Raw genomic sequence first — 24,192 nt, 5'->3', positions numbered from 1 at the left:
TCAGGCTGCACAATCCTTCTGTTTCTACTGCTTACTCATGCAAGAATAAAGCTCATGTACAACCTGTCCCTGTACATTCCTTAGCTACTGCCAATTCTGTTGATGTTTCAGCTCCAACTGTTTTAACTTCTAGTTCTAGCAATCTTTGGCACACTAGGCTTGGTCATCCTAATTTACATGTATTGAAACTTGTTCTCAATCAATGTAAACTTGGTTCAGTAAATAAAAATACCCTTGACTTCTGTAATTCATGTGTTATTGGCAAATCTCATCGTTTACCTTCTCTTATTTCTGATTCTGTTTACACTACTCCATTGGAATTGATTTACACAGATTTATGGGGTCCTTCTCATGTGATTAGCTTTTCTGGTTATAGTTATTACATTGCTTTTGTTGATGCTTTTTCCAAATATACTTGGATTTATCCCTTAAAAGTCAAATCTGAGGCTCTCCCAGTGTTTAAACATTTCAAATCCATGGTTGAACTTCAACTTAATTATAAAATAAAAAGTGTGCAGTCTGATTGGGGAGGTGAATTTAGACCTTTCACATCTTTTTTAGCTTCGCATGGCATTACTCATAGACTTATATGCCCTCACACTCATCATCAAAATGGAACTGTTGAGAGAAAGCATCGCCATATTCTTGATAGTGGCCTTACTTTACTGCATCATGCTTCTTTACCATTAAAATTTTGGGACTTTGCCTTTATGACTGTTGTTTACCTATTTAATAGGTTACCTAGTGTTGCACTCAATTTTGGTGTTCCTTATACAGTTTTGTTCAAAACCCCACCTGATTATGATTTTTTAAAGGCATTTGGTTGTGCCTGTTTTCCTCTCTTAAAACCTTATAATACTCATAAACTTGACTATCGATCCCAAGAATGTCTGTTTCTCGGTTATTCTCATGCTCATAAGGGTTATAAGTGTCTTTCTGCTACTGGCAGAATTTATATCTCCAAAGATGTTATTTTTAATGAACAAAGATTCCCTTATGCTCATTTGTTTCCTCAGTGTCCTGTTTCCTCCTCCACTTTACCTCAATATTTTACTCTCCAACCTAACTTGTCACCTTCTACTTCTTTAATTTCTTCCTCTCCTACATCTATCCCTTCCTCTACATCTCATTCATCTTATCCTACCTTTACAGAGTCTGCCTCCCCCTCTTCCTCTTGTGCTATTGTCCCTTGTGCAAACCCTGATTCTACCACTCAAGGTTCTGATCCTTCTATTTTTCCTGCTGCATCATTTTCTGGTTCTATTCCCAACAGTTCAAAACCGAATATTCCAAGAACCATCAATAATCACCCTATGCAAACTCGCTCAAAGTCTGGAATACACAAACCTAAACTCCATTCTTCTATATTTCTGGTGCATTGTGAGCCTAAAACAGCCAAACTTGCTCTTGCTGATCCTCTATGGTTTGCTGCTATGCAACAAGAATACACTGCTTTGATGAAGAACCAGACCTGGGATTTAGTCACTCTCCCACCTAATAGGCAGGTAGTGGGCTGTAAATGGGTTTTTCGCATTAAAGAGAATGCTGATGGGTCTATAAATAAGTACAAAGCCCGATTGGTTGCCAAAGGTTTTCACCAAGTTCCTAGATTTGATTTTCATGAAACATTTTCTCCTGTTATTAAGCCTACCACTCTTAGAATCATTCTCACTTTGGCTCTCACAAATGGTTGGGACTTACTTCATCTTGATGTGAACAATGCTTTCTTAAATGGCTTATTGGAGGAAACTGTTTTTATGGTCCAGCCACCAGGTTTTGAAAGTGCAGATAAAAGTTTGGTTTGCAGGTTAAATAAGGCCCTCTATGGCCTTAAACAGGCTCCACGGCAGTGGTTTGACAGACTCAAAACTACTCTTCTGCAATTTGGTTTTTCTGCCTGCAAATCTGATCCATCCTTGTTCACTTACACTCTTCAACAACAAACTGTTTACCTATTGGTGTATGTAGATGATATCATTCTCACTGGAAGCTCTCAATCTCTTATTCAGCAGCTTACAACTCAGTTAAATGCAAGATTTGCTCTCAAACAGCTTGGTTTGTTAGACTATTTTCTTGGTATTGAGGTCAAATATTTTACTGATAAATCTATTTTGATGACACAAAGCAAATACATTAGGGACTTGTTGCACAAAACAAAAATGGCTGAGGCTCAACCCATTTCCTCTCCTATGGTTTCTTCCTACAAACTCTCCAAAAATGGCAATGATCTTTTTCATGATCCCACCTTATTTCGTTCTGTTGTTGGGGCATTACAATATGCCACTTTGACTCGTCTAGACATTAGCTACTCTGTTAACAAGGTCTGTCAGTTTATGGCTCAACCTTTGGACACTCATTGGATTGCTGTAAAACGAATTTTGCGTTACCTAAAGGGTACTATTTCTCATGGGCTTCATTTCAGACCTGCTGTTCCTGGGAAATCATTCAATTTAACTGCAATGTGTGATGCTAATTGGGCTTCTGATATTGATGATAGACGCTCTACATCTGGTTCTGCCATTTTTCTTGGTCCTAATTTGATCTCTTGGTGGTCTCGTAAGCAACAAGTTACTGCTAGGTCAAGCACAGAAGCTGAATACAGAGCTATTGCTCAGACTACTGTTAAGTTAACTTGGATTCAAGCTTTGTTAAAGGAACTGCATGTTCCTTTCTTTTCTCCTACCTTGTTTTGTGATAATAAGAGTGCTGTTGCTATTGCTCATAATCCTGTTTTTCATAGTCGTACTAAGCACATGGAAATTGATGTATTTTTTGTTCGTGAGAAAGTGTTGGCTAAGCAATTACAGATTCAACATATTCCTGCCTTAGATCAGTGGGCTGATATTCTGACCAAACCTCTATCTTCTTCCCGATTTACAGTTCTTAAAAGCAAACTTCATGTTCAGGATTTTTCCTCTCACAAATCCTCCACATGAGTTTGCAGGGGGGTATTGGTGTATGTCAATATATGTAAATATTTTTTCATCATTAGTTTGTTAGGTTGTTAGAATATTTGCTGAGTTGTACAGCTGTATCTTCCTTATATAAGGAATACATTGAATAATACAGAATCATTTTTCTGTTTTCTTTTTCTCCAATAATCAGATACCAAAGCTTTTGATTTACTATCATATTCACCAAGTGGAATAGTTGCTCTATGCAAAAAACCAACAATAGTGGCAAGATTGGGACACCCTGGTGTACATTTAGCTCGTTGTGGTTGGAAGTCCACTAAGACTTTTCCATTACAGACCGACCACTCGCATTCTTGTTGAATATATGCACTCCCAAATCAAAAAGACCGTGGTTGTTGGAAGACTAATCTCCTCTAAATTCTCTTTCACAAAAGCCCAGTTGAGCCTATCATATTTTCCATGTCAATTATAAAGGTCATCCATCCCACCTTGCCTTTCTTTATTCTCATGGAATGAATCACCTCTTGTTCTGATGTCACATCATCCTTCCTTTGCTACTTTCGAACAAAACTACATTGGCAAGGCCCCATTAATCTTGTCATAAGTGGCTTAAGCCTCGTTATCAGATTTTTAGTCACAATTTTTAAGATTCAATTCATATTATACACATTAATTAATTTAAAACTAAAATAGTTTCAATTAAAATATATTATCTTAATTTGATAAAATCATTAATTAGGAACTATTTAAAATACATTTAATCTAATTGGTTAAGAGAACAATATTAATTAATAGAGAAAAGTAATATAAAACATGTACATTACATTAAAAAAATATTAATTGGAGATAAAGATAACATAAATAAACTTTTAAAAAATTATAAAATAAAATAAATTTATTATTTTCAATTATATCAACTATTTCTTTTAATATGTGAATTAAAATATTTTAATATATATGTGTATAGAGCCGTCAAAGTAAGTTTCAGCCTGCGGACTAACTTGACCCACCTTGAAAACGGGCTAATCCGGGCAAAAAAAATGAAAAAGTTTATAACGAGTCAAAAAATATGACCGAACCCACTTTCGACCCGGCTCACCCAGGATGAACCCGTGGTATGTTAGGCTACCCACCCAACTCACTTACACTCTCATCAACCTAACTCGCTAATAACTCACTTAATCATTTATTATTATGTGTCTATTATTTTAACAAGATACCATTATTATTTTTAGATAAAAATAAAGTCAATGTTAAATAACATGAAATTGCTATAAATTTATCTACTTAAGCCTCCAATGAAATTTAATATTGATAAATAATTACTCTCATGAAAGGTTTTTATTTTTATTTTTTGATTATTTAAAGTTATACACTTTTTAATTTAAGTTTAATGTTGTATGTATGATACTTAATTTGACAATCTTTTACTTTAAATTATAAATTATTTTAGATTAAAATTAATTTTAAATTATAATTTTTTTAAAAAAATTAGGTAGTTTAATGGACCGACCCGTTTAGCCCACCAATCCATGGTGGGCCAGACCAACTTAAGAAATTTTGGACTTTAAGATTGGTGGGCCGGGACATCAAATTTATCCTATTCCACCCTCAAAAAACCTATATTAATTATTTTCATTGTTAATAATGTGCAATAATTAAAATTTATCGGCTAATGAATCAACTTTCCATATGAAATGAGGTATTACTGTAATAAGGGAAGTTGAATCATGAGTTGGTAAATTCCAATCATTGCACAATATTAATGGAAAAAATAACTAATGTGAGTTTCTTGAGGGTGGAAAAGGAAAATTTTGATTTTCATATCAATCATGATTTCACTGAGTTTAGGAAAAGAAAAAAAAAAAAGACAATCTTTAACACATGTAACGAAAAAAAATCCCCTTATTAACATCTTTAAGTGTGTGTTTGCATCAGCTTTGAAACGTGAAAATTCACGTTTACGGGAAGCAATAAATTGAAACTTTCATGTAAATTTGCTTGTGAACATGGAAAGAAAAAGAAAAATTACGTTACAAATCAAACTAAACACGCACTAATATTATTTCACTTTTTTGAAGATCTTATATCATCCAAAAGTCAACATTATTGAACATGGTCATGCATGCCTTTGAAAAGAGAGATTCAAACACGAAGCACTTGGTTAAGTGCTGCATGGGTGAGGAAGCAATTTAACGTATTATCTTAAGTGGTACATGAGTGAACCATGCGTTATCACCGATAGATTTATTATATTTATATTGAACGATTAAGATAAATTATATTACAGATTTTGAGAATTTTAATATAGTTGAAAAAATGAATGACTTATTTGACTTTTTTTTCCAATTAAGATTTTTGGTGTTTCTTATTCTATTCGTTTCTGGTGTTTCAATTTGGTTGTCACGGATATTGTGATGAAAGTGGTCACCTTCATAAAATTGGGCAAACACATTAGAAAAAGTGAAGATTGAAGCTTTTGACACTCACAAGACAAAATCTTTGGACTTTGACACTGTCACTTGACAAGGTTGGTTTTACAAATTTAGGTTTGAACTTGGGGGATATGATCTCATAAAACATCTGATGTAACAATCACATTTTGTTTCACTTGTGCAATCCTTTTATGCTTTACTCAATTGAAAGGAAAAATCATCTTCTAGAAGGAAATCCTGTTTGTCATGTTTCTCATCTTTTTCTTTTGCCCAAAAAAGGTTTTGCTTGAGTGTAAAACTAAACAACAAATGGCCTTAGATTTCTAATCCTCTAACAAAATCTTAGTCCCAATATCCTCTTACCATGACATCCCAATATTTATAAATAAATAACTAAAATAAATAACATACTCAAAAAGCATTTTAGGTTTTAAGAAAAGAAAATGAGAAACTTGAAAAAACATTTTAGGTTTTATATTATGACACAAAATTATTTTATTTGTTGATAATGTATTTTAAAACATTAAAATTTAAAAAATAAATATGAAATTGAATTAGATAAGAAGTTAGAAAATCCTTAAAATCCTTTCCATGAAAGAATAACCCTTAAAAACAATTTCGTGCAAAATAATTGTTTGTGTTAAATATAGGAAATGGTTTTTAGTGACCAACTAAAAAAAATTAAAGCTTGAACATAAAATTTTATAAAAGTTCATTGAAGTTACAATAACTTTTTATGCAACCTATTTTTTTCTTCCTAGGCAAATATGTGATGGTATTGACAAAAAAGTGTAAAGGTTCTCTATAGAGCCATGAAGGGGGCGCAAAAAGATCCATGCTATTGCCTAACCTATAACTTGTAAACCAAAGGAGGAAGGAAACCTTGGGTTACATGATACTAAACCACATGGAAGTTCCAATTTATAATCTCATACATCTTATCTAACCTATATCATAAGGTTGATAATATGATTAATTGTTTATTAATTAGACTACAACATATTGTTGATTTTTTTTTAATTTTTTTGCCTTTTTAATAACAATCTTTGTAGAGGTAAATAAGTAGTGTGATAACCAAAACCTCTTGACCGATAGTAAAATTTGTTCTGAGATAAGAAGTCAAATTAGTGTCTCAAGATTTGATATGGTAAAATAATCAAAAATTACATCCACAAATACAAATTAGTATTGATTATCGGCTCTTGAACATTGTAATGATCGTGAACAAGAAATTAAAAAAAAAAATTGACGTGGTTCTTAAATTTCCGGAGTATCAGCGTGATCCAGGGAGACTATTTTAACAATTAAAAGGGTAATATAGGAATAAACTTAAGATTTCTTTTTGGTGCAGGGGAATAAATTTAAGTTTTTTATCGATCATTTAATTCACAAAAAAAAAAAAAAATTTCGCGGAGGTAAATGAGTAAAAGAGTTTTTGTAGAAAATGGAAGCCCAGAGTGGTGAGTAAGTCCAATTCTCGGTGGTGCCGAGTGGAGTCCCATAGCAAGGACGCCAGAAAGAGGAGGGAAAATACTGTTACTCAAAGCCGCTTCTCTAGCCCTAACAAATTCCATACTCTAACTCGTAGTTTCTGCAAATCCTCATTTAACTTCACCAATTGCTCCCATACAGTATCTGTTCAACATCACTCTCTCCCAATTGCGAGAGGTAGAGCTCTCGTTTGCTTTCGACACAGAGGTTTTAGATTATCGTTACTCTATTGAACCCTAGAGAGAATCGTAGCATAGGCGTTTTCGACTCTGAATTCTTCTGTTCCTCGAAGATTGAAGCTAGCCAGTTAGGGTTTTAGCGTTTTATGATTTCCCTCTCACTTCTACAACTCCATCATGAGTCCCGTTCAGGATTTCGAGCAACATTCTCGTCATCTCGTGGAGGCCGACCTCCGTAAGCATTTTCTCTTTCTCTCTTTTGTTGTAACCATAATTATTTGGCGTTTTGTTTGTTTTCTTTACTGTTTGATTGGGGATTGAATTGAAAAAAAGTTGCATGATGGCAGGGAAATGGGTTCATCTATGCCTGTTTCTGTTGGCATTTAAGTGTTTCCAGTTCTCATTGTTTTGACATTTAGCGCTTGTTTTAATGTTCTCCTGCTTGTTAAAATGGATTCAACTATGCCTGTGTTGTTGGCACTTACGCATTTAAATGCTTTCAGTTTTCATTGTTTGGACATTTAACGTTTTGCTTTTGCTTAAAAATTGTTTCTTTGTTTTTTTTTGGGGAATCAGCAATTCAGGTGAGGCTGCAGATGGTGATGGAGGTTAGGGATAGTCTTGAGATTGCTCACACTGCCGAGTACTTGAATTTTCTAAAGTGTTACTTCAGGGCATTCTCAGCGATACTGCTGCAAATTACGAAGCCACAGTATGTGGATAATCAGGAGCACAAGCTTCGGAATATTGTGGTTGAGATATTGAATAGACTTCCACACAGTGAAGTTCTCCGTCCCTTTGTACAGGACCTCTTGAAGGTTGCCATGCAAGTGCTTACCACGGATAATGAGGAGAATGGCTTAATTTGTATCCGAATAATCTTTGACCTTTTGAGGAACTTTAGGCCGACTCTAGAAAATGAAGTCCAGCCATTTCTGGACTTCGTCTGCAAGATTTACCAAAATTTTAAACTGACTGTTAGCCATTTCTTTGAGAACATGGCAATGACTGGGGAAGATGTCAAGCCCATGGAGACTTCACTTTCTGATCAAGGTATAAACACTGCCACTGCAACTGGTTCACAGCTTAATCCAAGTACGCGCTCATTCAAGATAGTTACAGAGAGTCCACTGGTGGTGATGTTTCTGTTTCAATTATATAGCCGTTTAGTGCAATCAAATATTCCTCAATTATTGCCATTGATGGTTGCCGCTATATCAGTTCCCGGCCCTGAAAGGGTTCCTCCCCATTTGAAAAATCATTTCATCGAGCTTAAGGGTGCACAGGTTAAGGTATGTTCTTATGGTTATAACGTGAAGGTTGGCTAAATTTTATAGATCATGTTTGGTTATACTTCCACACAATTTGATTAGCATCCGATCCAACACTTCCTTCTATAGCTTCAAATATTTATTTGTATTGGACATAAAAATATTGTTTTACGTGCCTCTTTAATGCCATCCCAAACACACACATAGTAGTTATTTTAGTAAGTGGAAATTTTAATTTTTTAAGTACTTGAAAGCATGGTTGTCAATCTCGAGTTACAACTCGTAAAATCGTCTAAGATTATGAGTTTACTGAAGCAAAACGGGACGACTTGAAGGTAAACTCGTTTTTGAGTAAACTTTAGTAAACTCGGGTAATCACGCATGAAATCGTGAGTTTACCCCAAGATCCACGAGTTTACCAAACTCTGAAACCTTGAAACGCACGTTTCATCAAGGGTAGAAACCCTCGTGTTTCATTCTTTTCTTCCCTCGTGGATCGTTCATGCGTTGTTTGCTTCTCCCCCGACGTCTTTCTCCTTCACATTGTTGCTCCTCCGCGCTACACCATTGCTCCTCCATGCGTTCGATCTGTGCCACTTCTTCTCCATGCATCATTTCGATCCGCGTCGCTGCACTATGTGCATCATTCCGATCCGTGCCTCCTTCGTCCATCGTTTCGATCCGCCCCGTGTTGTGTTGCGCTTGCAGCCGCTCTCGTCGTTCTCAGTGCGACGTTTCTCCTAAGTTGCGTCCGTGCTCTTCCGCGAGCTGCATCAGCCACCAAGACAAGTTCTTCTCAGTCTATTATTAGAGGATTAGATATGATTTGAATATATTAGTCTTTTCTTAGTTTTTTATTTGCTGTCATTTTATTTTTAAGAACTTGTGAGTTGTGTCTCGTGAAATTGTTACTAAACTTTGCTACTTTATCATTGTAATTTTCTATTTTGCTTTAATATGAAGTTGAATGGTAGTTATTATGTTATTTCTAAGTATTTTTAACATATTTTTTATATTAAGTAAACTCTTACGAGTTTATGGAGCCTCCATGAGATTACGTAAACACTTGAGATTGACAACCTTGCTTGAAAGCATAGTTACAATGTATTTTAATATGATTTATGAATTACACAAAAACATCAAAATCTCCATAAGGCACATGTTGATCACAACATACCAACTACTACGATGTTGAATTTTCAACATCTTACGTGTAAACATAGCATAAATAGGTTTACAATTACTAGGGAAATAAAGCTCGTGTTTGATTTGCTTTCTGCTTTAATTTTCAGTTGATTTTTCTCACTAATAATTAAAAAAAATGCCGCATTGTTTTCACCTTATTCCCTATTTTCAAACTTCTGTGAAAGAAAATGGTGAAGACAGCATTTTTTTCTTTTGTTGTCACCGTTTCTTTCTATTCTAAGCTAAAACAAGGTGGCATTTTTGTGGTTATTAGTGAAAACATATTGATTGAAACAGGAAACAAAGGCCAAAAACATATCTTGCAGTTGAGTCATCCTTGTTTGGTATTCTCTCAAATTTCATCTACAAAATATTGAAATTTTATTAGTCTACAAGTTAGTAAAGTGAGGTTATTGAAGGAGAAGATTACAGAAAGGATACTAATATGTGCCCAGAAAGAGTAGAAAAGAGAAAATGAATGAAAAAGCTATGAAACAAAACCGAGGAACGTTAATATCTATTTCACAGGAACATGCTTGAGAAGCTTATTCCTAAATAAACTGTGGATTTGAACACTGAGATTTTGTTAGGATCCATTTACATGGTATGAGACTTGAGTCCACTAGATACTGTTAGGATCCAATATGCTCATTTTTTTTGCAACATTTCTACATTTTCCAAAATGTTTGCATTTTGCTTCTGTAAATTTTATTTTAGAAGGTGGGGAGTCATGACCCAAAAACTGTAATAGGTTGAAGATGCAGTGCTATTACTCTATTCATTTCAATATGATAAGATAGCCCATTGCATCCAGAGAGAAGTGCTGGATATACTTTGGTTGCTAAACAGATGCAAAACATCTTTGTATTTTGTTATATCTCTGCACCTTTTGGTAGGTTTACTCAGTGATATTACTAATGTTTTTCTCCTGCCAGTGTAAAGAAAATAGATTTCATTTGCAGAGTTAATTTTGGAAACTAGCCACCTTGTGGTGGCCACAAGGAAGTGGAGATATTTTGGGGTGAACAATTGAAAATGAAAAGCCACAAATTTCATTAACTAATCCCTCTCTTTATATCATCTTAATTATATACTTACTAGTTGCATTTTTTTGTTATTACAGACAGTGTCCTTTTTAACTTATCTGTTGAAGAGCTATGCTGATTATATAAGGACACATGAAGAAAGTATATGTAAAAGCATTGTGAATTTGCTTGTTACATGCTCTGATTCTGTATCCATTAGAAAGGTGACACTGTTGTTGCTTTTGTGTTTTTTTCTATTGGAGTTCTCTTTCATTGTTTTAAAGACAAAAATGTTGGATGCAGGAGTTATTAATATCCCTGAAACATGTCCTTGGAACTGATTTCAGGAGAGGTTTATTTCCTCTTATCGATACTCTATTGGAAGAAAGGTAACATGGTGACCTATTCTAAAATCTTGATGCAGATATTTTTTGAATGTATTCCAAACAATGGGCTCCTGTTAATATTTTTACATGAAGTATAAATAACTGTTTGTCAGTGTTTAGTGGCTATGGTGTTTACTATATTAACTTAATGGGACTTAAATAGTCACTCAGTCAGTATTTTTCAGTCGTAGTACATATTTTTATCAGAACCTTTTTGGTAATTCTACTTTTATGTTTTAGAAGGTCAATAGTGGTAAAAATCACAAACTATATGGTCTTAAATTTATCTAATTGGACAATCATGTGTAGTTATTGAGTAAAGGAGGGTTAAGCTGTAAGAGCTATACTAGTATTGGAAAGTTATCAGTCAATTGTATTGAGAGTCATTACTTGGTTTGTTTATATTATTCTTGTTACTTAGCTTCTCAGATAATGGTTCTGAATTTGTGTTTCCAATATTAGATGTTTGAGATCCTATATTGAAGTAAAAGTTGCTGAGTTGTGAGGATAAATCAATGTTTGTCAGGAAGTAGAAAATTTAAAAAGTGGATTGGGAATTTGGAATAATCAGAGGAAGTAAAACTTGACAATGACATAATCAATACAACTGTTTTGAATGTTGTCTTATGTTATATATAATTCATACTTTTAGGGTTCTAGTTGGGTCTGGACGAGCATGCTTTGAGACTTTGAGGCCCTTGGCTTATAGTCTTTTGGCAGAGATTGTACATCATGTTCGACAGGATCTCTCCTTATCACAGGTATGAATTTTCTTTTATTGCATGTTATTTAAGATAGGAATTGTCTGTTAAAGCAAATGCTTGCAGAATCGTAATTTAAGGAATTTTTTAATTATCATGTCATTGTAAACTATACTAAATCATACTAATGTTGGTTGACATAAGTAGTAGCAGTTTGTGTTCCTTAATCAAGTTGTTTAGGGTTTGAATCTTGGTTTTGAGTATGAAATAGACTATGTTAGAAGAAGAATACCCACTTTGTGTATGCTTAGAATCCCTGACGGGAATTAGCCATCGCTTTCGACAGTGAATATACTTTACCAATACCATGGTTACCAAAAAAACTATACTGAATCTTATTCATTGATATTATTATAAAGCACTGGATTATAAATTGTTGAGAGAATTTTGAAATGTCAATTTGGTCACTGAAAGATTATGACACTAAATTAGCTCTCTAATGATGATTTTTAGTCATTGACAATAATTTGGTCCCAGTATACAGTAACTTTTTGGACTCTTGGGATGTTAAAAATTATCAGTTGGGGACCAATTTAATTTTCCAAAAAGCTTTTAAGGACTAAATGAGGGTTTGCTCTTTAAACAAATCATATAAATTTTATCAAAGTAAAATAAAATAACTACCAGAAGATTATAGTAATTGAACCAAACATATGTTCGAAACTAAAAATTAAAGTTTGACAAGCCATAAAGAAGGGTGTAGTAATTCAAGAAAAAATTGTGCAGAGTTTTGAGCAATTGGAGATTTTGTGAAGAGTAAAAAGAGAATGTTTTTGGCTGGTGTGTAGATCTGAAATGATTTGGCAGTCTAAGTCCCAAATTTACCTGTAATATTTTTTTTTAACTAAATATACATGATAGTTCTATTGATTTATAGTCGACAGAAATTTATTGGGAAGAGTTTAAATATTTGATGGGGGTAAGATGATGATTGATATTTATATATACATGGAAATTTGTTCGGAATTGGATGACATAATATTTTGGATCATTGTGTTGCTGCAAATATCTTTAACTGACAGTTTCTGCTAGATGTGATCTTGCTAATTTGAATTCTATATGGTTGCAGTTGTCGCGAATTATTTACTTGTTCTCAAGTAATATGCATGACGCTTCTTTATCATTGAGCATCCACACCACTTGTGCTCGCTTGATGTTGAATCTGGTGCTTATTCTAACTCTTCTTAATAATAGTTAATTTTATTTTCTGTCTTAATTTTCCAACTTCTGTCTCCACTGACTATTAGCTCCAAGGGTTTTGTAGAAAAAAGTACTAAGATTATATTGGTTGTGGTGTTCATTTTAAGCTATTATAAACTTAGTTCGCTGCTTCCTTAGCTTTGGGAAATGGGAATTAGAACATGATTGTTTATTTAGTTTCTCTATGGTGTTTAGCTTGTAGTTATTTCAAAGCTTGACTAACTATTTTTAATATGATTGGAGGTGTGTGGTTGTATTATTATTTTTATTTCCCTTTATGTTGTTTTTGCTTTGGAGTGTATCTTGTTTTCTCTAGTAAACTTTTCCTAAAAAACCACTTTTTTCTGGCTGCTTCTAGAGTGTTAAAAAAACTTATTTCATGATAACATGCAAAATCTCTTTAATATCTGTCTTCCCCTTCTCCCAAAAAGAAGAGATTTAGGATGTGTTATCCGATTAAATTCCTGTAGTCTTATTATGTTCTTTCCATTTGATACAGGTGGAACCAATTTTTGAGAAAGGGGTAGATCAACAATCTACCGATGATGCAAGGATTCTATTGGTCTGCTTGCATGATTTCTGTTAGATTTTGGCAATTTGGTATTTTACTTTATCTCCTTCTGGGATTGACATAAATTGTGTTGTTTTGTAGGGTCGCATTCTGGACGCTTTTGTCGGGAAATTCAGTACTTTCAAACGGACAATTCCCCAGGTTACTTTGGATCAATTTATAGTTCCATGTTATGCCTAACAACTGCCTCATTATAATTGTGTATCGGTAGTTCAATTATTATGGATTATTATTGATAACCTTTCTTGGGTTGAGCACGACCATATTCTCGGAGTAAAACACATTTTTAAGCACATTTCGTAAGTGTTTGGCTTCTATCTGGTTCAAAGCACCTGTTCTTTTTAAGGGAGTTTTCTCAAATTTGGATTTGGAATTTTATAAAATGAGTCTGGGTAATGCGAGACATCTTATTGTTAATATAAAAAATAAACATCAATGGAATTCAATCATAATATAAATACAATTTTTGTAATATTTTAACTCAAGGTAGCATAAACATTGAAGTTGCAAGTTTTGATAAGTGTGAACTAGCTGATTGTTTCATTTAGTAGCAAATGAAACAACATAACAACAAATCTTGGTGTTTTTGCTTCGATGATTTGTACTGAAGTGATAGGTGAGTATTGCCTGCTACCAAAGCAAAGACCACTCACGGCTTGATGTCCTAATATGTTTCTAATATGCTGTGATAATTTAGAAACCAGGACTCATCTTTTTATTTTTTTATTGTTCAGCTGCATATTTTCTTTAGAATAAGCTTTTTGGGATTTTGATGCAAATTAGGTCTTACCTAAGTATCTGCTTCAGTTTCTCCTTATTAATTTAGAGATTTTGGCTTTTGTGAAGAATCTAAGATTTGGGGGTAGGGCTTTGCCTTTGGAGTTCTCTGGTGTTGAATGTTGATGGCTGGCAAGGAATGCTAGAATTTTCAGTGGAACTAAAGATAGGGTTGTTTTTTCAGCTTGTCTGTGTTGTTCTACTCTTGATATTTGTGAAAATGTTTCTTTTATGCAAGGCAGCAGAGAGTTTGAAATGATTTGTTACATGACTTAGTCTCTTGGTTTCTAGGTTATATATTCTTCCTTTGTACTCTTCTTTTTTTACTTAATGATTTTCTTTTCTAAAAAAAAATTCTAACTCCAAGGTTTCAACTAAACTCCTAAACATATCTAGTTAGCATAAGTATTTAAAGAAGGCACAAGATTTGAAGGGAGTATCAATAGGGGGATTGGAAGCTGTTGTGAGTAGTGCTAGGTAATCGTGATTAGCGCATGATGAGGGTGTGTTGTAATAACCTGTCCTGTTGGTGGTGGGGCTTAAAAACATATTGGTTAGTGGGAATGGGTTAGCAGGTGGAGAGGTGAGGGGAAGGTAGTCAAACTGTGTGAGGTAGAGGTTCTTGCAGTGTTTTAATATTCCCCTTTTCATTTTCTTTTTCACTGTCCGTGTACAAATTCCCATCTGTAATGAACCCAACAACTAAGCCTGAAATTTCACAGAGATGAGAAAACAGAGAATAGAGGGGGAAAAAAGAAGTGTTCTGTGATGTAAATTGAATGACAAACAGAAAAAAGGGGAACAATTCTCTTTCCAAGGGTCTCCTTCATTTCCTTTAACAACTAAGCTACTGATTGGTTCCTAAATGCTAACAATTTAGAATGAATTCTCTTTTACTCCCTTGCTATTATTCCTGCCCCTACAACTCCAACTGTAACTAATTTTGTAACTTCTCTTAACTACCTAACTAAATCTGTGACTATTCTTAACTGCTTTGCCTTGTCGGCTTTTATTCTTAACTGTTATGCTTCTTGGGTTAATTGGAAAAAACCCAAGTCCCACAGTGACTAGGATAAGGCAAACAAAGAGTATTTAAGTGAAGGACAACCTTCACCTTACATGCTGGTTTTGTATGGTTGAATTGGGCTCATAACCTACAATCTAAGAGGGTTCCTATAATTATGTCTATCTATAAGTTTCCATGTACCCCTGACATTGGTTTGAAATTGTTCTGTGAACATTTCCTCTGTACAATCAATTTATTCACAACTGAGAATGCTTCTGACAAAGGACCTTTGTTTTTGTTTTTAGGATATCTGATGGAGAGTCAGATTACCACCTGAGCTTTTGGCTCAGGTGGCTGATCAATTACTTCTAATTAGTCTTGCAGTGTCTTCCATATATCATGCTTCACTTTTATTAATTTCAATCTACAGGTTATTGTTGCCAAGTTTCTTCACGATCTGTCAGTAATATAGTTTATTGCTATTATTTTTATAGCTTTTGGAGGAAGGTGAGGAAGGAAAGGATCGTGCTACCTTGAGATCAAAGCTTGAACTTCCTGTGCAGGTTGTTAGACAACTTCTGTTTGAGATTCTCTTTCAGGCTATATAATGACGCTTGGATGTTAATCTTCACTTTTGGTGTGGTGTCTGATTGCCATGATTTGCTTTATTTTGTACTATGTTTGCAATTTTCTGGAAAGAAACAGAAATATTACTCATTGGTATAGAAAGAAAAGAAATTTGGAATGGTAAACAATTATGTGTCTTGAGTTGAATTAAAACACTACTACTATTGCTGTTGTTTTTAATTCTGCATTGTTGGACTGATATCTGTGTTTTGCTTTATCTGATTTATGGTCCATGTTTTCTTTGCAGGCAGTTTTGGCTTTGCAGGTTCCTGTGGAGCATTCAAAGGAGGTCAATGATTGCAAACATTTGATTAAGACATTAGTGATGGGTAATTTATATCCTTAAACCTTCTGTAGTTCATAGGTGTGATCATGGATTGGGTTGGATTAGGTTTGACAAAATGAATTTCAATGTAATTAAATTTAATTGAGTTGGATCAGATCAGTGTTAAATTTTTCCAACTAACCTAACCCAAACCAACTTGATTAAATGGTTGGCATTAGATCTTGTCATTGGATTGATAGATATATTTATTACTTTTTTACTTATTAAAAATTTAAAATAATGTATTGATAAAAAAATTAAAATAACATTACAAAGCAATAAAATTCCATATTATACATATATTTGTATATATATTTTTAATTTTTAAACAATATTTAAGAAATCCAAATAAAATAGAAAAAAAATTGTAAAGAAATGAAAAGAAGAAATTTAAGGTTGTGGGTTCATTGGATAGAGTGAATATCTAATCTGATTTTCTGATAAGGGTCCTGTCAAGCTCTTTTTGATCCAAATAATTGAATCAACCTGTGTTTCTCTAGTTTGGATTGGTCTATGTCTGACTTAATGATTGGATTGGATCCACTATCATCCCTAGTAGTTTCTTATCTTTATGCTTTTATTGTGCCATTTGTTTGTCTAATTTTATTGCTTTTTGCCCCCTTATTTTATGATTCATAAATATATGCATTTTTTTATATGGTTATGTCTCTTCTATAACTTTTTATAATTTTCAGGAATGAAGACCATCATATGGAGCATCACTCATGCACACTCCCCTAGACCACAGGTAATGCATCCTTGGTATAATAATTTCTGACCATGAATTTGCCAACCCCACCCTCCCTTGACTCCTATAATGTTTCACATGTATGAGATTTTCCGTATTCATGGAATATTACAGGCTCTTGTCTCACCATCTTCTAATTTATCAACACCTCAAGCATTGAGGGGCATGAGAGAAGATGAGGTACTAAAGTCAGGCTTAACTTTAACATCAGTGTTTTTAAGTTTAATGGTTAAGTTGACTTAAGAGTCTTGTGTAGGTGTGCAAAGCTTCAGGTGTTTTAAAAAATGGTGTTCATTGCTTGGCACTTTTCAAGGAGAAGGATGAGGAGAGGGAAATGCTGCATCTCTTCTCACAGATTTTGGCCATCATGGAACCTCGTGATCTTATGGATATGTTCTCCCTGTGTATGCCTGAGCTTTTTGAGTGCATGATCTCCAACACTCAACTTGTCCATATATTCTCTACCCTTCTAGCAGCCCCAAAAGTGTACCGGCCATTTGCTGATGTGCTTGTTAATTTTCTCGTGAGCAGCAAACTTGATGTCTTGAAGCAACCAGATTCACCTGCAGCAAAACTGGTTTTGCATCTATTTCGGTTTATATTTGGTGCCGTTGCTAAAGCACCATCTGATTTTGAACGGATTTTGCAGCCTCATGCCCCTGTTATAATGGAATTTTGCATGAAAAATGCCACTGAACTTGAAAGACCTCTTGGCTACATGCAGTTGCTTCGTACAATGTTCAAGGCACTTTCAGGGTGCAAGTATGAACTTTTGCTCCGGGATTTGGTCCCCATGTTGCAGCCCTGCCTTAATATGCTGCTGGCTATGCTGGAAGGGCCAACTGGCGAAGATATGAGAGATCTTTTATTGGAGCTCTGCTTGACCTTACCTGCTCGTTTGAGCTCTCTGTTACCATACCTTTCTCGTCTTATGAAGCCTTTGGTACTATGTCTCAAGGGAAGTGACGAATTAGTGAGTCTTGGTTTACGAACACTTGAGTTTTGGGTTGATAGTTTAAATCCTGATTTCCTTGAACCCATCATGGCCAGTGTTATATCTGAGGTGATTCTTGCCTTGTGGTCTCACTTAAGACCAGCTCCCTATTCCTGGGGTGCAAAAGCATTGCAGCTTCTTGGCAAGTTAGGAGGCCGAAACAGACGATTCCTCAAAGAGCCTCTGGCACTTGAGTGTAAGGAGAATCCTGAGCATGGGCTTCGCCTGATTTTGACATTTGAGCCTGCAACCCCATTCTTGGTGCCTCTTGATCGATGCATAAATCTTGCTGTGGAAGCTGTAATGAACAAAAATTGTGGCATGGATGCTTTCTATCGGAAGCAAGCTCTAAAGTTCCTTCGAGTTTGCCTATCATCTCAGCTCAATTTGCCCGGAAGTGTTGCTGATGAGGGATCTACATCCAAGCAGCTATCTGCATTGTTAGTTTCTACTGTTGATCAATCATCACGCAGATCTGAGTTAATGGATGTCAAGGTTAGTTTGTTACTGTTCAAGTACATTTCATATCCTGTAATAGTTGTGCTGTCACTTTTGATTAAGTGTAGAACTAAATAACTCTAGGTGCACCATGTTCATGGATCACTCCTCCATGACAGTCTAATCAAATTATAAAATAGTCTATCACAGTTCATTACTGTTAGTCTTTTTTTACTCTATCACATTCATACTGTGGTTACCTTTGGGTGCTCTAATTCAGTTGGTCTCTTATCCTCTCCGGTATTTTACTCTCAGTACTTACACATGGTAGTCAGATGGGCTTATGTATAGTATATTGTTTCTACCACCTCATTTTCAGGCTGACTTAGGTGTAAAGACAAAGACCCAACTTATGGCTGAGAAGTCTGTCTTCAAGATTCTTTTGATGACTGTTGTTGCTGCCAATGGTGAGCCAGATCTCACAGATCCTACAGATGATTTTGTTGTCAATATATGTCGCCATTTTGCAGTGATATTTCACATCGATTCTTCATCCAGCAACGTATCAGCAACTGCACTTGGGGGTTCATCACTCTCAAATAGTGTTCATGTTGGTTCTAGGTTAAAAAACAATGCTTGTTCAAATTTGAAGGAGCTAGACCCTCTGATATTCTTGGATGCTTTAGTTGATGTTCTAGCAGATGAAAACAGGCTCCATGCCAAAGCTGCTCTTGGTGCTTTAAATGTGTTTGCAGAAACACTTGTATTCCTAGCTCGTTCAAAACATACTGACTTTATAATGTCCAGAGGGCCAGGAACACCAATGATTGTCTCTAGTCCATCAATGAACCCTGTATATTCTCCACCCCCCAGTGTTCATGTTCCTGTATTTGAACAACTTTTGCCCCGTCTTCTGCATTGTTGCTATGGACTTACGTGGCAAGCACAAATGGGTGGTGTCATGGGATTGGGTGCTTTGGTTGGAAAGGTCACTGTTGAGACACTCTGCCTTTTTCAAGTAAGAATTGTGCGTGGTTTAATATATGTCCTTAAAAAGCTTCCTATATATGCTAGCAAGGAGCAGGAGGAGACAAGCCAAGTGCTCACACAAGTTCTTCGAGTGGTAAATAATGCTGATGAAGCTAATAGTGAGGCACGGAAGCAAAGCTTTCAAGGAGTAGTTGATTTTCTTGCTCAAGAGTTGTTCAACCAGAATGCATCTGTCATTGTGAGAAAGAATGTACAATTATGCCTGGCACTTTTAGCTAGCAGGACGGGTAGTGAGGTGTCAGAATTACTTGAGCCACTGTATCAACCTTTTCTCCAGCCACTTATTGTGCGGTCACTTAAGTTAAAGACTGTTGATCAACAAGTACATTTTCTTATTTCTTGATGGCTGTTAATTTGATCTTTCTTTGAGCTTTTATCGATTCACTAGTTTACTTGATTATATCTTGTGTAGGTTGGAACAGTTACAGCATTGAATTTTTGTCTAGCATTGAGGCCACCTCTTCTCAAGTTGACTCCAGAGTTAGTTAACTTCCTGCAAGAAGCCTTGCAAATAGCAGAATCTGATGACAATGCCTGGGTTGCTAAGTTTATCAACCCCAAAGTAATGACATCGTTGACTAAACTTCGAACAGCTTGCATTGAGCTGCTTTGTACGACAATGGCATGGGCTGATTTTAAAACTCCAAATCATGCTGAATTGCGTGCCAAGATCATTTCAATGTTTTTTAAGTCTTTAACCTGTCGAACTCCGGAAATTGTTGCTGTTGCAAAGGAGGGCCTGCGACAGGTACAGATAACTTTTATGATGTATCAGTATTGTTTCGGCTTCTTCTTTGGCTTGATCACAATGTATGTACGTATATATCCCTAATGATGTGTACACACATAGAGTATTTGAAGGCTTGATGCCTATCATGTCCATGATCATTTCTTTCCAATCAGAGTTATCGAGTTATCAATCACAAATAGTGGATGGAGTTGCCAAACCCAAAAGTGCAATGAATGGATCACGGATACCAGGATGGCTGCTATATTGGATATTTTCTATACAAATTAAATAAATTATACTGCATGTAAATGCTCCCAAAATTAAAAGCATATTCATAATTAAAATTCTAAATTCTAATGTAATTAGTTATAACTAGTACATAATGGAGTTAGGAAATAGTGGACTGGAGAGAATTTAAGAATATTATTAATTCCATTATTCTCATGAATCTAAAGTATTATAGATCCTAAAATTATAGAAGAGGCTTTTCTCTTCCAATTCTAAGAATAGAGAACCCACCTTTTACAATTGTGATGGTTCTATTCCAGTTTTAAGTTTTGAGATATATGTGTGTGTGTATATATATCTTAACACAAATCGTATCCTATATAACTTTTGAATAATTGTATCTCCATATTGGATACTATACATATTGTAGCTGTGCATCATAGTTGTGTATGTTTGCCTTAGTTTTTGCATGCATGCTTTTAATAGAATTGGAATTATTTTTCAACCTCATTTACATCTTTGTCACCCTGTAATGTAGGTAATTAATCAAAGGATGCCCAAAGAACTTCTACAAAGCAGCCTTAGGCCTATATTGGTCAATTTGGCGCACACAAAAAATCTCAGCATGCCTCTTCTGCTTGGTCTAGCCCGCTTGCTTGAGCTGTTATCCAATTGGTTTAATGTTACCTTGGGTGGCAAACTTCTAGAGCATCTAAAGAGGTGGCTGGAGCCTGAGAAGTTGGCACAGAGTCAGAAGTCATGGAAGGCTGGTGAAGAACCTAAAATTGCTGCAGGTATTTTATCAATGGTTTAACCTATTTAACACAAGTTTCTCTAATGCAACTTCCTTAGTTCATACTTGCCCTGACACATCTTCTCTATTGTTGTAGCTATAATTGAGCTTTTTCACTTGCTTCCTCCTGCTGCTTCAAAGTTCCTTGATGAACTTGTAACCTTGACTATTGATTTGGAAGGAGCTCTTCCCCCAGGACAAGTATATAGTGAAATCAATAGTCCATATCGCCTTCCCCTTACAAAGTTTTTAAATCGTTATGCACCCCTTGCAGTTGATTATTTCCTTGCTCGGTTAAGTGAACCAAAGTATTTCAGGCGGTAAGTTTGGGACTACTGAACATTAATTATATATACCAAGTAAGGTTGGGTGCTGACATTGTTTATTTTAATGTTTGCTGTAAATTTAGTTTCATGTATATAATTCGTTCAGAAGCTGGCCAGTCATTGAGAGATGAGCTTGCGAAATCACCACAAAAGATACTTGCAAGTGCTTTCCCTGAATTTCTACCAAAACCTGATGTGACAATGGCTCCTGCATCCACAAGCACACATACTATATTAGGTGAAGAAAGTGTTGTTGCTCCATCAACTGATGCTTCTAATCCACCTGCTCCTCCTCCCAATGCAACATCTGATGCTTACTTTCAGGGACTAGCACTGATAAAAACCCTGGTCAAATTAATCCCTGGTTGGTTACAAAGTAATCGTAGTGTGTTTGATACATTGGTACTTGTTTGGAAATCACCTGCAAGAATATCCCGGTTGCAAAAAGAACAGGAGCTGAACCTAGTGCAAGTGAGTGTGAGCAATTTCAATGTTTTAGTTGTATCATCATTGTTGATTGAGGAATTTTTTTTAATGATTTATTGTTTCTATTATTCAATGATGCATGAACAATTTCAATTTAATAGCATACTAAAGATATATAAAAGTTTTAATTGTTTTCTTTGCTTTTGATCTCGTAAGCTCTACCACACTATAACTGCAATAGTGTACGGATGGGCTCCAGATTCTCAACTGTTTGAGTCCAGCTTTTTGCTGACATCTTCAGCATTGCAAATTTGCAATTGCTGCTGATGCTAGAACCATTTGATTTGGCAAGCAGCAATAAGCATTCGTTGAATTCTTCAAGCAGTGATTTGTTTTTAATGCTTCAGACTTTATGATTTATTTTCAGCAATTCCCCTGTGGACATGGATCCAGACTTAAGATGATGGGAGAAATAGACTGTTTTGGAAGAGGAAACAATAACTCACATTTAGGCTTTAGATTTAAAGACTCGTCTTCTTAATGCTATTTTCTGTGAATTTACTTGTCTGTGTCAGCCACCAACTTTCAAAGCTGTGTTTCTTAAGGCATATGTTAAACCCTTGGCTTTGCTTTATGGTTAAAGCATATTGGGAGAAGTTGCTACTTCATTGCAGTCTACTTTTGGCTTTATTTTTCTTGATTAAACATTTGCTGCCTCGACTGAATTGTTTGTATTGATTTTGTTGGTTTCTTTACTAGATATTTTCTCTTTGGACTTAATAAGGAATGTTTTTAGATGCATGGCCATATCTTTTTGTTGCATCTCCCCTCTCTCCAATTATGTTGTGAGTGTACAATATGATGTCATTATTCAATCTATATATCTATATATATCTATCTATCTATGTATTAAAATTAGGCCACACTACGTAGTACTTGGAAGCTCATTCTAGGTTCCTAGCAAACATTTGAAGTTATTTACATTTTTTATTGTGGTGTTCTACCACTGCAACTGCACACTTACTATATGCCATTTGGAAAGTAATATGCATATTGTACCCATTATCTGCATAAAGTTTTCTCTTATCATTATCTCTATTACTGCTTTGTTTTCTGTGATGAATTTAGTATTCATGGTATTTTCTACCTCTGTCCAAATGCTGATTTTACTCTTTTTTTGGGGGTTTTCTTGGCTGTCTCATCTATTAAGTTTTAGTATATTTTAAATTTAAATATTTAACTGTACATATATTAATTTGTCTGGTCTTTTAAGTGGCTGGTTAACTTGTTTTCATGGTCATTATGGAATTGCAGGTTAAAGAAAGCAAGTGGCTTGTCAAATGCTTCCTTAATTACTTGAGACATGACAAAAATGAAGTGAATGTTCTCTTTGATATACTTACCATATTCTTATTTCATAGTCGGATTGACTATACATTTCTGAAGGAGTTTTACATTATTGAGGTACTTCATAATTGGATTTAAAATTTCTGTTAGGATCTCAACTCATTCTTATATTTGATTATGTTGGTGCCTTTTAGGTGGCTGAAGGCTATCCACCAGGCATGAAAAAGTCTCTTCTAATGCATTTTCTCAGCCTTTTCCAATCAAAACAACTTGGTCATGAGCATTTAGTGATTGTGATGCAAATGCTGATTCTTCCAATGCTTGCACATGCCTTTCAAAATGGTCAAAGTTGGGAAGTTGTTGATCCTGCTATCATAAAAACAATTGTTGATAAACTTCTTGATCCACCAGAGGAGGTACATTCTAATTTTTTGTAATTTCTTATATGGCCTTTCATTGAAATTTTCATGATTCAGTTTTTGTGATACAGTTTTGTAAGTTCTTACATGTCTCTCAATGCATTGTGTCCCTCTTCTGTAGGTTTCTGCTGAGTATGATGAGCCTTTAAGAATAGAACTATTGCAGCTTGCCACTTTACTTCTTAAATATCTTCAGAATGATCTTGTCCATCATAGGAAGGAACTGATAAAGTTTGGGTGGAATCATCTTAAGCGTGAAGACACTGCAAGCAAACAATGGGCATTTGTGAATGTCTGCCATTTCTTGGAGGCATATCAAGCCCCAGAAAAAATAATACTCCAGGTATGGAAGCATTGACTTATTTTAAAATATCCTTTACTCATTTTATCTTGTAAACATGAGCAGGTGAGACCAAGGTTGTCAATCTCGAGAGTTTACGTAATCTCGTGGAGGCTCCGTAAACTCGTATCGTAAACTCGTCTCGTAAACTCGTAAGAGATTACTCAATAATAAATAAATAAATAAATAAATAAAAATA

General features: G+C 35.1%; 1 protein-coding gene across 1 annotated transcript in view; it reads left to right on the top strand.

Moving 5' to 3' along the window:
* Nucleotides 1-6,748: 6,748 nt before the first annotated feature.
* The window catches only part of LOC109801645 (Phosphatidylinositol 3- and 4-kinase family protein with FAT domain-containing protein), a 30,077-nt gene continuing 12,633 nt past the window's right edge, over nucleotides 6,749-24,192 (top strand). The window contains exons 1-21 of the mRNA XM_020362759.3: nucleotides 6,749-7,255; nucleotides 7,597-8,312; nucleotides 10,600-10,725; nucleotides 10,805-10,890; nucleotides 11,540-11,648; nucleotides 12,718-12,813; nucleotides 13,348-13,410; nucleotides 13,501-13,560; nucleotides 15,697-15,765; nucleotides 16,077-16,158; nucleotides 16,850-16,902; nucleotides 17,017-17,082; nucleotides 17,159-18,391; nucleotides 18,714-19,706; nucleotides 19,797-20,132; nucleotides 20,881-21,136; nucleotides 21,233-21,455; nucleotides 21,545-21,932; nucleotides 23,202-23,351; nucleotides 23,429-23,650; nucleotides 23,775-23,996. Coding sequence (XP_020218348.1) covers nucleotides 7,198-7,255; nucleotides 7,597-8,312; nucleotides 10,600-10,725; nucleotides 10,805-10,890; nucleotides 11,540-11,648; nucleotides 12,718-12,813; nucleotides 13,348-13,410; nucleotides 13,501-13,560; nucleotides 15,697-15,765; nucleotides 16,077-16,158; nucleotides 16,850-16,902; nucleotides 17,017-17,082; nucleotides 17,159-18,391; nucleotides 18,714-19,706; nucleotides 19,797-20,132; nucleotides 20,881-21,136; nucleotides 21,233-21,455; nucleotides 21,545-21,932; nucleotides 23,202-23,351; nucleotides 23,429-23,650; nucleotides 23,775-23,996 — 5,607 coding nt within the window. The 5' untranslated portion in view covers nucleotides 6,749-7,197. The remainder of the gene's footprint in view (nucleotides 7,256-7,596; nucleotides 8,313-10,599; nucleotides 10,726-10,804; nucleotides 10,891-11,539; nucleotides 11,649-12,717; nucleotides 12,814-13,347; nucleotides 13,411-13,500; nucleotides 13,561-15,696; nucleotides 15,766-16,076; nucleotides 16,159-16,849; nucleotides 16,903-17,016; nucleotides 17,083-17,158; nucleotides 18,392-18,713; nucleotides 19,707-19,796; nucleotides 20,133-20,880; nucleotides 21,137-21,232; nucleotides 21,456-21,544; nucleotides 21,933-23,201; nucleotides 23,352-23,428; nucleotides 23,651-23,774; nucleotides 23,997-24,192) is intronic.

The sequence above is a fragment of the Cajanus cajan genome, chromosome 11 (genome assembly GCF_000230855.2).
Source record: "Cajanus cajan strain Asha chromosome 11, NIPB_CcT2T_4, whole genome shotgun sequence".
Lineage (NCBI taxonomy): Eukaryota > Viridiplantae > Streptophyta > Magnoliopsida > Fabales > Fabaceae > Cajanus > Cajanus cajan.
Note: the sequence above shows the minus strand (reverse complement) of the source record. Positions and strands in the feature narration are given on the sequence as shown.